The 12916-nt window shown below is 36.4% G+C and overlaps 2 protein-coding genes and 1 pseudogene across 2 annotated transcripts; 1 reads left to right on the top strand and 2 right to left on the bottom strand.

Annotated features, from left to right (window-relative positions):
* On the top strand, positions 1022–4722 carry LOC18774151 (prosaposin). The gene is made up of 6 exons (XM_007207183.2): positions 1022–1136; positions 2029–2130; positions 2286–2494; positions 2756–2953; positions 4002–4061; positions 4287–4722. The coding sequence occupies exons 2-6, from the start codon at positions 2040–2042 to the stop codon at positions 4488–4490; spliced, it is 762 nt and encodes a 253-aa protein (XP_007207245.2). The 5' UTR covers positions 1022–1136; positions 2029–2039; the 3' UTR covers positions 4491–4722.
* On the bottom strand, positions 5210–6652 carry LOC18774150 (cationic peroxidase 1). Its single transcript, XM_007208126.2, has 4 exons — positions 6564–6652; positions 6038–6229; positions 5784–5946; positions 5210–5695 (listed from the first exon to the last, which is right to left on the bottom strand). The coding sequence occupies exons 1-4, from the start codon at positions 6609–6611 to the stop codon at positions 5304–5306; spliced, it is 795 nt and encodes a 264-aa protein (XP_007208188.2). The 5' UTR covers positions 6612–6652; the 3' UTR covers positions 5210–5303.
* LOC109949749 lies at positions 11500–12916 on the bottom strand (annotated as a pseudogene).

The raw sequence follows: 12916 nt of genomic DNA on the forward strand, positions 1-12916 counted from the left end.
TACCAACAACTGCTTTCGGTCCATTTCTGCGAAGGTAGCATGCTCGTCGGCATCTCTTCTAAGACCGCAGGACTGGCCTTGCGACCGTCTCCCCCCCACCTCCAGCACACAATCCTAATATATTTCCAGTGCGCTGATGTCATCGTGACGTCAGCGATGACATCATCCAACTCGGGCTCGAGCCCAGTCTGATTTCGCCCTTGGGCCTGCCCGGGCTGGTGGGACCCACGCCTTGCCCGGGCTTCTCCTTCCGCGCTGGAGCTGGTCTTCCTTCTCTCGGGCTGCCTTTGGCCCGGTTTGTTGGGTGCGCTGGGCTTGCTCTAAGAGCTAATAATCAATTGGTTTAAGAAGAAAACCAATTGGGATTCATCAAGCGTGCAAATTTGACCAAATTACGATATAAAAGAATTCATCAAAACAGGCCAACTTCCATTTCAAAAGTTATAACCCTATTTCATCTTATTGATTATTTAATCCCTTTTTTTTTAATTATTTATAATGTGTTTCTGAATAATTTTCATCCAAACAAGAAAAAATTATGGAACAAAAAATACTTCTTTGGAATATCCCCTAGTACTTCTTAAGATAACTCACAAACCGTATTAATAAAAACTTGTCAAAAGAGATGAATCTGCATAATTGTAAAATATGAATTTAAATAGAAAATAATGCAATTTTCAAATTTTTTTCACTACTTTGAATAATGATGGTTGATTGGAATTTGTTTTTTACCCAACATTGAGTAAAAATGGACAGAAATATCCTTGACACCGTGAAAGAAATTGGCGGAATTTATGACTTATCCTTAAATCGCTATAATTATAAAACTATAAAGGCATAATTGATCAAAATAAAACTAACTAAGAGATAAACTACAAGGGAAAAAAAGTAATTTTTAGCTAGAGAAAAAATCTCCAATTCTAATTGATAGGCAGGAGATCACAACTTCCAATGTGACACGTTGGAAGCAGTCCATGTGGCATGCTGCTTAGCACAGAAGAAGCCAAACCCAGATAGGCAGCTGTATAAATAGAGGAAGCAAGCAACCACCAACGACAATTCAACGCACGCCAACCCCTCAACACTTGAAAGGAAAGAAGCGGAATTTCAAAATCCTGCTTTTTCCACAAACCCAGGTAAATATATCTATTCATCTATCAATCTCCGATTGTTTGGGATTTCAATTCTGCTCCCTTTTTTTTTCCTGCATCGAAAATCGTTAGATATTTACAAGTATAACTCCAAATCCTGGCTCAAACTTGTTCCTTGTTTTCTTTCGCACGTTTTCTCAGCAGAAAGCACCAAGCTGATTTTTAAGATTTTATTTGATATCTCTCTATCTAGCTTTTTTGTTTTGCTTTTCCTTTCAATGTTTTCGACTTGTCTGGTATTTGGTTATGTATGATTGCTTATTTCGTTGTTCTGTTTCTATGTCGTTGACAAAGTTTCTTGCTTTTGGTCTCGAAGTAAGGTTGTGTTTGTTTGGTTGTTGATGTTATTGCTGTTATGTTTTAACTAGTAATATCATTTCAATTGGGTAATCACCATAAACATGACTAGCAAATCCAAAGAGTGGTGAATTCAGATTCCAGTAGACTTTAACTAGCTTTTCCTTGCCCAATTTGGTTTGGTGAATTCAGCTTGATTAAAACTTAGACAGGTGTGTTACAAACAGTATTGAAGTGAGTGATGAATAGAGGGCTATGGCGCTTACCCTAGTTCATTGAGCCCTTGTTGTGTTTATATCTAGTGCCATAAGGCAATAATTTCCCAGTTTTAAAAGGCACAAAGTGTTCTTAGAATGTAATTAGAATGAAGTCACAAAATTCTGATTGGGTCTTCTATCTATTCTTGAACCTTGTTTGCACCTTAAGCTCTCTTGTTACTACATTAAGATTATCTCACCGCCACTTTCTTAGGTTTCTTTATGTTGTGAACTTGCATGTATGATCAATTATGGGCTGTCATCGTTTCAAGTACTAAATTTTTGTTCATAGAGGGCCTTCTTATGTTGTTGGATGATTGCAGCTTCAGGCACCATGGATGTGAGAGTTGGGGTCTTAGTTCTTTTTGTGCTGGGAGCTAGTTGGGCCGGTGATGCTAGACAACTGGCAAACCTAAATTTACCAGGTAAAAAAACCCGCTTTCCAATGAGACTGAAAGTGGGACATGTTTTTGGTAATTCAATTGTCATTGAAAATCTAGGGTCCCATTGACACCTCAATTTTTCTGGAGAAGTAATTGCAAACATATTGCTTAACTAATAGCTTTACTCTCTGATTCAGTTACAAAGACAGCCCACCATATTCAAGTGGTGGAAACTCAAACTTTACAAGTTTCTGGGGATGAATTTGTTGGGAATGATAATGTGTGCACATTGTGTGAGGAGTTTGCTGCCCAGGCACTTGATTACCTTAGTGAAAACAAGACCCAGACCGAGATCATTGAAGCCCTACATCAGACCTGCTATCAATTGGGCTCTTTCAAGCAGCAGGTAGTTGCCTTTTCTAATTGCGACAATAGTTTTGTTAAAAAACTGCACATAAACTAAAAGATGTGTGTGGTTAACTGCAGCCATCCCCAAAATTGTTTCTATTAGTTTTTGGGCATGTCAGTACAAATTTACAAGAAGTTTTATAGAGTTCTAATACGCTATGAAATTTATTTTTATAAGAAGCTTTATAGAGTTCTGATCCAGAAAAAAATCCTGAATGTCTATTTTCTTTTTCTTTTTCTTTTTCTTTTTGTGGGACAGTGTATCACTTTGGTGGACTATTATGCTCCTCTCTTCTTCTTGGAGGTCTCCTCTCTACAACCTAGTGAGTTCTGCCGGAAGGTCAACCTCTGTCAGCAGGTTGCTTTATTTTCTTCACAACTCCGAGAGGATAGCTGTGGATTATGTCACCGTGCTGTTTCAGAAGTATTGGTTAAGTTGAAAGATCCTGATACACAGGTTCGTATGTGCACTATTCATTTAACTAGAAGAAACGTAATTCTGAATTTATCATATTTTGATAAGTAGCTCTTAATGTTTACTTTTCTTGACCTTGACTTGCCCACAATTTTTTTTTTTTTTTTTTTTTTGTGTGTGATTTATTATAATTACCATTATCCTTTGGAACTTACAAGATGGAACCCTGTGCCAGTTTTATAGAATCCTCAAGCTTAAGAAGAAAACTTGAAGCCGTCCATGCATCAATCTAAATTCGTATTCCTTCTTTATTAATCACTGATATTTAGTTTGTATCCAAAAGGTCACAAACTACTGCACATGTGAATTGAGTTAAATCATGTACCACGCTTGACCCATGCTAGATTGCTGTTATTGGATCCATCCAAGGCCAAATAAATAATAAATGACTCTAAACCTGAAATGCTTTTTATCCTCTTATTGGTAGCTTTTCGTAATCGCCTTCAAGCCCTCTTCAAATCTTGGAAAACCTCCACCACCACCCTTTGCAAAAAGTAGAAGGATATTATAAAGTATACAAAGAGAGGTAGAAACTGTTTTGTAAATGAGCAGCCACTACTTAGATAGACTGACAGAATTGGTTGAGTTGCAAAGCTTACAGATTACACTGGCAGCTTTGAACAATTGTGTGGAATATTTATCAGGATTTGGGATGTATGTTTTCAGAAATGCTTCTGGCTGCAAATGTAGATGAGATACCAATACAATTTTGGTAGATATGAGTAATATAGTGATGTTATAAATGCATTGACTTTAAGGAGAACTAAAAAGATGTACCTGAATCCTGAGTGAAAACTTAATAAGGAACTTTTCAGTTGGAGTGTGGGTAGAACATACTGCTGGAATTTCTCTTGATTTTAGCAACTTTGCAATTATTTCTAGTGAGAAATGTTTATGATTACTTATAGTATGACATTTCTTATTGGAGATTCTTCATTCATCCATATACATTCAGAAATATTATATTCCATGAGCCAAGTGGCTTGATTCTACCCTGACAACTTAAATGCTCTCTTTCTTTTTCTGTCAGCTGGAGATCATTGAGTTGCTTTTGAAGGCGTGCAATTCGGTGGAAAACTATGCCAAAAAGGTGAGGACAATTAAGAAAATTAGTCAATATCTATAGTGTTTTTTTACCAGAAAGTTAGCTTTACTAAAGATTTATTGGCCCCATAATGTTGGACTAGAATATAGCTAGAAGAGAGATTTTCATGAACGGCTGATCAAACTGAAAGCTGATATTCATCATTCAATGTAGTTTCACTGCATCAGGACGTTCGTTTAGTTCTTCTAATATCCTAAAATTTTTTGGCAGTGCAAGAGGATTGTTTTCGAATATGGACCGTTATTTCTTGCCAATGCAGAGCAGTTCCTTGAAACAACAGACATATGCACTACACTTCATGCCTGCAATTCAAGCGTAGCTAGTACCGAGGAAGCATCGCCAGTGACAGTTGTAACCGTTCTGTCTGACTCTAAGTCTCGGCAACAAAGAGATACTGGAATGATGGAGGAATGATGCATCCATTCTGTCTTGACTGTCCGAATCATAGTCTTGGCAACAAAGATACCCCGGAATGGTGTGCCTACCACTTCACTTATATGTATTTTTACACTCCCAGGTGCTTGCCTGCGTGCCTGTGCTATTATATATTTGTGACTGGACACATGGTTGAACATTTGTTGTAAAATATGTGCTATAAAACTCAAATGCTTTTATGAAAATGTTTGATCCTGAAACTTAAACTTTCCTTGTGGTGAAATCGAAAAATTACGAAACAGGTCAAATCCATTTCCAGCTCTCATAATCAAAACAATCATGCATGTATAAATGACTACCCCATACACAAGTCTAAACAAGTGTGAGACCAGAAGGTTCGAGCGATGCCAAGTACATGCTTTGGTGTTTCTTCTTTGGGAAAATAAATTAAAGAGAAGAATTGGTAGGGCATTTTGTTGGTTTCATGAAGCTTCCCTTGCTGGCCTATTTCCAAACCCACGTGTTTTTCAAGTGGTTTGAAAAGTCCAGTGTCCAATCTTTGTTTCATAGTTTGGCACAATGAAGCCTCGTCATATTAGACTTGGATTTCAATCCTTTTAAATAATTTATCAAATTAATCCGTTGTTATATGAAACATCCAATCCGACAGCAGAAGTGTCTCATCCCAAAGGATCCAGTTAAAAAGAAAAGTGGCACATCTTTAATTCTAAATTCTAATCATATATTGAAATCTCGAGAACTATTGGTGTAATTTATCCATATTTCTAGAACAAAGCATATTATTTTCTAACCAGCCAAGCCAAGGCTAAGCTGTAGTTCTTAAAACGAGGTCTAGTTGACCTTTCGACAGTTTGTTCTAATTTGACCAATGGAGCCCGTCAGAGGGCTAAGGCGTCCCATCTTGTTCATCGCTTCGGCAAAGTCTTCCATAAAACTGGCAGCATTATTGGCATACGCATCCACCGCGGTCTTTGTGAACCCACCACTGTATAGCTGCTGGTCTGAGTGCAGCAGCCCCTTCTGGCTCATCACATTCTTGAAGTAGGAACTGTCGAACGTGGTCGGGGTTGTGACGTCAAGCTCAGACATATTGTTGTCGCCTGAGCCACCACTGCCTGGGCACTTTGCTCTCACAGCTGCTGCAAACGAAGCGTTGATGTCGGTGTCGTTGTAAAGCCGTCCACGGAAGAATGCACACCTCGCTTGTCCTATAGTGTGAGCACCTAAGCAAACAAGAAAAAACCAAACAGTTAGAGAGATTGGTTTGCTAATTAAATTAATTAAAGGCATGAAGCATGACAGAGGCTATACCTGAAAGAGCCACCATTTCTTTCACGGTGAAACCCTTTTTAGAGAAAGCCGCAATTAGCTTGGTCACATTGACGAAGGGGCTGGGGAGGTCCTCCGTTGCGGTCACGTTTGCAGCGGTGGAGTCTCTTCTGCCCAATGCCACTGTGTAAGTGGGTCCACCCAGCTGATTATAACAGAATGGAAGAGATTAGAAGAGAAGAGGAGATTATTATGAAGCCAATTATAGGAATTGAAGGAGATTGTTGGCGGCTTACTGCAACAATGGAATCCCTGGCAGCAACGGCCAGGATGTCAGCACAGGAGACCATGTTGGGGCAGAGGCTCTCCAATTCAGCTTTGATATTGTCGATTACCTCAAATCCTCTGAGAGAATTGGCATTGGCCACCGACGTTTTCTCTCCTTTAAAGGTTGCCGTGTCGTCCAAAAGCAACGATGCATCACATCCCTGTCATTCAATAATCAAACTGGTTACGTATAAAAAAGAAAAAAGTACATATGCATAATGCATGCATGTATTTCATAGTATTAATATGTCATCATGTCAATAAACAGATTTTGCACAAAAATAAACTAGTCCTAATTTACTAAACGTGTCTGAAACTGAAAGTAAGGGTCAAAGCAGATAGATGAATTGAATGTACTTGAAAAGTAAAAGAAACAGAGACGAGAAAGGGTTCCAAACTATTTCGCATGTCGACAAGCGAATGCCAAGTTGTGTAACTAAGACTTAACATTTAAATTACTCTAGATTAGAACAATACTATCGATCGAGAGCTTACGTTAACAAAACAATCGTGGAAATGCAGACGGAGCAAGGAAGCTCCCATGCGAGCTTCTTTGTACACCGCTGAGTCCACTGCAGATTTGATTGTGGACAGGGCATTGGGGCAGTTTTTGTCATAAAAACTAGCGGATAACTCAGCAGAAGCTACTCCTCCAAGTCCAACACCAACAATGAGGAGAAGAACAAGTGAAAAGGAGAGTTTGAAGGAGAAGGCTTGGTAGCAGCCCATGGCTAATTGGCTTGATGTGAGAAGGCTGAAAGAGATAACAAGAGAATTATGTATAGCAAAAGAAGAATCAAGGCTTCAAGGCTTCAAGGCTTGCTTAATGTGATGAAGTGCGAGGTTTCAGACCCAACGTATTTATAGCCCGCCCAGTGGCTAATTGGCTTGATGTGATTAAGTGCTTGGACATGCTATCAAATGACACAATGTAACCAAACCAATTTACCTATTTACGATCAACGTTTAACACTTAGTCCTCACCTCACCCAAATGACGAATAGGGAATTAGGTGGTAGACTTTCTAATATTGGAAAATTGGCATATAATTACATAATATATTTGCCCCATTGCTCTTTGTTTTGTTTTTTTTATATTGTTTTTTGTGGTGGGGGGTTGTTCGGTTGCATTTGTCCCTTGGCTAGTCTTTGTACCATTAAATTTTCTCATGTTTCACACAAAAGTTGTTGCGTTTGGATTTTGCTAAGCCAACTATCTTTTAATCAAAACCTAGATGGTAAGATCCAGTCGAGTGCTCAAACCAACTCTACCCGCTTAAGAAAGATAGGCATGATCCAATTCCAGTTCGTGATATATATTTTTTTAATTATTTTTATTACAACCCCTAGCTAGCTATAATACTACATTTTTCTGATGACTTTCCCCATTGAACTCTAATTTAATCAGTTTTTAACTTGAACAGCCTCCAGCTTATCTTTAATCACCACTTAGATGGTAAGATCCAGTCGAGTACTCAAACCAATTTAAGTTAATGACAGCAATGTTTAACAAGTTGGAGATGCTATCCAGTCAAGTAATACTAATAACCAAACCAACTTACGACGATCAACGTTTAACACTTAGTCCTCACTCAAACGACCAAAAAAGAATAGGGAATTAGGTGGTGGGACTTTCTAAAGCTGGAAAATTGGATATTAACAATTGATGACTGCTTTGAGATTGAGAGCAACGTTTAACAATTTACGATCACGATTCACATGCATGTTTATGCTCAAACCCTTCATGGATGGAGAGGTGCCTTTATTTAGAAAACCTACCCAAAATTTCCCACTTTGACTTGTCCTTCAATTCTTCAGAATTTGTTGGGCCCGAACAGCGAGAGCCTCGAAAACTTATATTGTTTAATTTCTTTTTCTTTATCCCTTTTATAATTTAGTTGCTCTAGTCAATTATCCAGGGTACTACGAGGTATATGTGACCCTTATCCTATTCAAAAGAAATATTCTTCTGAAAACGATCACGTGGTATTAGGGAAAGACTCAAACTCCTTCATACTATTTGCTGTATCTTATTGTAAGCGTGGAATGAAACCCCAAGTTTAGACTGAGTAATTATAGACTTCATTTAGGTGTCTCAAAGCAGTGATATGCTAATTATAAATAAATAATTGGAGGTCAAGATAAGCCCTTTGTCTGTTGGTGCTTTGAAAATATGAATTACTTTTGACATTGGCAAAATCTGACCATATTGGTGCCTGTGAGAGGGAGGGCTAAGGTTTCCCATCTTCTTCATATATAGTTCATACCATTGGCAAAATCTGCCCTGCGTATTTCTCATGTTTTACATTTTACAACTGAAGCAGTAGTTCAATATTGTTCTCAAGTAGATTGATCTGTCACAAAATGTCAATCGCTTTAGCTACTTGTCGCTACCAATTTCTCAATAAGGTAGCTACATTGTCAATCGACTTATTCAGACACATTTGGGGTGTGAAAGTTTAACTTTTACTTAAGAAAATTCAACAAGGTCTCTTTTTTCAGACAACACGGTATTCTAAAAACGAACAGGGTTAGATATATATGATTTGTTCTTTTTGCCTCAGCCCTTTTCAAACTCTTGATTTCATATATATGGTGTGAATATTAATTTCACATTTTTAAGTGATTATCTTACTATTTTGGCTGGCTCACTTGCTGTTTGTTCGTTGATGAGCACTTATTCGATATTAACAATTCATGACAGCTTTGAGAGCAACGTTTAACAATTTTCCATCACATACATCTTTATGCTAATATGTCATGGAGAAGTGACTTCAATTAGAAAACCTAATTATTTGGTATGAGTCATTCTATAGTGAGGTCCTTATATTAGCCCTTATGTGAGGCTCTATCTCTTAACCGTTGGATCAAATTAGTTAGCTTGATCCAACGGTTAAGAGATAGGGCATCACCTAAGGGCTATATATAAGGCCCTCACTATAGAGTTATTGTGTTTGGTATATCACTAAATTGGGCCAGACTGCACTAGACTTAAGTCCAGTCCGTTGTTCGGTACATTGAACTGGATTGCATTGGACTTCAATTTTTTTTTATAAATTAATTTTAATGTCTATTAGATTATTTAACATCATAAATAATTATTTTAAAAAACATTCACACAAAATTGAAAATAAGAAATTCATGTGAGTATATTCATAAAAATAGTCCAAAATTCTCAAAATTAATAATAAATACAAAAAGCTAGGACAATGAAGGGGGAAAAAACCCATGTTAGCCAAATGAAAATGCAAGGGCCTTATGCATCCTAATCAAAATCTGCATAAACCTACAGCATTGAAAGTAAAATCTAATATTGAAATCCTAATTGAGAAAGCAACAATTTGTCCAAAGAAATCATGATATCATGGCATGCAGCCTAAAAAAGCAATGAAGTGAAAAAATGTAGGTATTAAAAAAGAGCATGGCTGTTGAAAAAACTAAGAAGCATGAAAGCAAAACCTTGAGAACTCAATCTGCAAAGCTTGCTATATATGATTGAGGACAATATAGAACCAATTACTAATTACAACACCTCATTCTGATGTTTGACAAATAGCAAAAATTATCACACAGAGAATCCAAATTGATTTAGCACGTTCAATGGGAACACTTTTAAAAGAAACCAACAAGAATTTGCGACTACTCATGCAAGTTAAAGACAAAATCCTAGAAGAATCATACACATCAGATTCAATTGAAATCAAATGAGTCTCAAAGCATGCTGTTAATTATATGAACAAGACCCGGACTAGCTAAAGGATCAGAACCCCATAACAAAAAATATATGAACCAAGACCCGGAATAGCTTGGTTTTAGTGGATTCTCCCCTTTTATGTATTTGCTTCTGTTGCTCATGCATTTTGTTCCGATTGTGTATTCCTAGTCCTTTATGGGTTTGTAATGCACTGTTTTCGAAAAGGAAAAAAAAAATTATATGAACACAAAGTTTATTGTTATTTCGTGCAAATTAAAGTCAAAATCTTCGAAGAGGCATACACACCATATTCAATTGAAATCAAATGAGTCACAAAGTTGTTAAGAGCATAGTTTAAAATATCGATAATATTGACGAAAATCGAGGATATTATCGTTTTTTTGAGTCACGGATATTTCGGAACGTATCCATATACATATCGTATAAATATCAATAATATCGACAATAATATCAGAAAATATCGATGTCGATAATTTCGCTCACACTTCAGCAATATTTTGTCAAAATATTGTTATAATATCGATAATATCGAAAATATTGATGTAATGGATAAAAGGAAAAAAAAAACTCAAAGCACACACGCAAAGGAGATTCATACCCTTGCCATTGCACTCCTCTAACGCCTTAACCACCATATTGCTTATGTTTTTGTGATAATATGCTAAAATATGTATATTTATATTGTTTTGTTTCTTTGCGAGAATCAGATTTTCACATGAGAATGTGAGTCTTTGACCTTTCCTTTTGGGATGGAATCGAGTGGCTCATGGAAAGAATCCGAGACCCAATCTTCAAATGATTTTGCTTATAGACAACGTCAACCAATCTCGGATCCATATGGGTGGCATGTTAACAATTACATGCAAAATTCTTTTGGGGATTTATCATTTGATTACTACTCTTCACAATGCACTTACTCTACACATAGAGATGATGAAGAAAGTGAAAATATTGAACCTCATAGGAACTCTATGTGGTACTAAGTCACTCATGTATCTTACTATGCAATGTATAAAGTGTAAAATATTGTAGTAAATCATTATATATAAATTATTATGGTGTGTTTAATCTTCTTTCATTAATTACTACATATTTTCTGTACTTACAACGTTTGTCAGCTCGCTTTATAATCAACTTAAATCAGTTAAACCCATCATGCAATGCATTTCCTTCCAATTTTTTTGTGATAAACTAATAGATAATTGACTAAATAAACATCCTCCAAAGTTTCAATAAAATTTCCAAGTTTTTCTTATAATTTCCGTGGTTTTTATTAAATTTTTATCGATATCGATAATATCTGATATTTCCATCGAAATTTCCGTATTTTTGGACTATCGATATTTCCAATACCATCAATATTTTAGACCTTGCTCAAGACAACATAGTGGAGGATGAAACTGTTTGTTTGATTATCATTCCATCGAAGGATCCTATTTGAGGGACACCCTTGTAGAGCCCACTCCGCATTTTATTTCACTAATCCAAACCATCTATTTTATAGATATTCATTTAAATATCATCTCTACAAAAAATAAATAAATAAAATAAAATCACTTGAATCCGATATCATTTGACCACTCAATTAAATTATTAAAATTCAAATACTTTTTTGAAGCACTGTAATCTCAATTACTTTCAAAGCAAAAACAAACAAAGGGTTAATCTTGAAGCTCCAATTTTATTATTATTATTTTTTTTTTTGGGTGAAGAAACGGGGCTAACGTCCAACAAAGAAATTAAACAATAACTCGAGGCCTACAGACTCCAAATAAATCTTGAAGCACCAATTATTTCTTTATATTTAGCATATCACTGCTTTATTGAGACACACCTAAATGAAGTCTGTATAAGAAAATAATTACTCAGCCTCAACTTTAAGTTTCATTCCACACTTACAATAAGATATATCAAAAGGTACGAAGGCATTTGCACCTTTCTCTAATAACACGTGATCGTTTCCAGAAGTATATATGTCCTTTTGATCAGGATAAAGGTCACATGCCTCGTAGTATCCTGGATAATCGATTAGGGCAACTACTTCGAATGAGGGATTGGTGTACTTGAAATCTGTTTAAATAAATAAAATAAGTAACCAATCCAATTATGATTGAGAGGCTCCCATCCTATCCGAGACTCCTCTCCACAGCCTTCTGCACGGCTGACTTTATGATTGAGTGAAACGCGTGTCATTGTAGAAGTCTGGTGCAAAACCAGCGGCAGCCATGCCCATGGTCATGATCAATTTTGTAAGATATTCACGTGAAGTTGGTAAGTGACAGTGGATGTGGATCTCGATTTCATTAGGTATTTCCCCCATTGTTTTGTTTACACCTACCAGTACCACCAACCATTTTAATTTGAGTTTGGCTCTTAGCGCACCAACCTCTCTTTTTCTTGTTTGAACAATGGCTTGTGATCTACTCGTCACCAAATAGCCAACAAAAGTAGTAAAAATTATTCACAAAGCTAGTCACATACTGACATTATTTATGCTAAAATTATTCAAATACTCTGTTCAATTGAGAATTTCCAAAATTATCACAGAACAAAAATAATAATTTTTTTTTGGTGTAGATATTTTTGGAAAGCCTTGTTGCATACATACAAGCCCATCTATGGAAAATCGAACCCCAAAAGAGAGTTTGTGCAATCGTTTACTTTCAGTACGTACGACTTTCCCACAGTTTAAGTGAAGGTCATAAAACTCTATGGTTTTTCTTCTCCATTTTCAAGCATTGGTAAATTTTAGAAAATAATTTTGATTTTACCAATGGGTCCAACTTATAAAACAACATTACTCTCCGATCCATCCACGTCCTATAGGATCAGAAAAGGCATGATAGGGAGTTTGTTTCCTGAGTTTTAACTTTATTTGTTTGGAATCTGAGAAATGTTTTGTATGAAATCCAAGAGTTTTTGAGTGGGATATAAGCTATTTTTCCATTTTTATTTTTGCTTGAGCAGATGGGAATGCACAATTAATGAGCAGATGGGATATATGCTTCTTGTTCCATTTTTATTGTCATCCCCCACTACATATTCTTTTCCATAGATTTCTTCACATTGGAACAAGAAGCATATACAAAAAGACTAATTCCAATGACCAGAAGTTTGCTCATTCCAATAGACAT

Source organism: Prunus persica, chromosome G6 (genome assembly GCF_000346465.2).
Source record: "Prunus persica cultivar Lovell chromosome G6, Prunus_persica_NCBIv2, whole genome shotgun sequence".
Taxonomy (NCBI): domain Eukaryota; kingdom Viridiplantae; phylum Streptophyta; class Magnoliopsida; order Rosales; family Rosaceae; genus Prunus; species Prunus persica.

Bases quoted from the DNA above. Each gene is read 5' to 3' on its own strand.
- LOC18774151 (XM_007207183.2), top strand. From the start codon at position 2,040: ATGGATGTGAGAGTTGGGGTCTTAGTTCTTTTTGTGCTGGGAGCTAGT. The intron at 2,495-2,755 runs GTAGTTGCCTTT...TTTGTGGGACAG, and splicing joins TGGGCTCTTTCAAGCAGCAG to TGTATCACTTTGGTGGACTA. The intron at 4,062-4,286 runs GTGAGGACAATT...ATTTTTTGGCAG, and splicing joins TGGAAAACTATGCCAAAAAG to TGCAAGAGGATTGTTTTCGA.
- LOC18774150 (XM_007208126.2), bottom strand. From the start codon at position 6,611: ATGGGAGCTTCCTTGCTCCGTCTGCATTTCCACGATTGTTTTGTTAAC. The intron at 6,230-6,563 runs GTAAGCTCTCGA...ATTGAATGACAG, and splicing joins TCCACGATTGTTTTGTTAAC to GGATGTGATGCATCGTTGCT. The intron at 5,947-6,037 runs GTAAGCCGCCAA...TGTTATAATCAG, and splicing joins CCAGGGATTCCATTGTTGCA to CTGGGTGGACCCACTTACAC.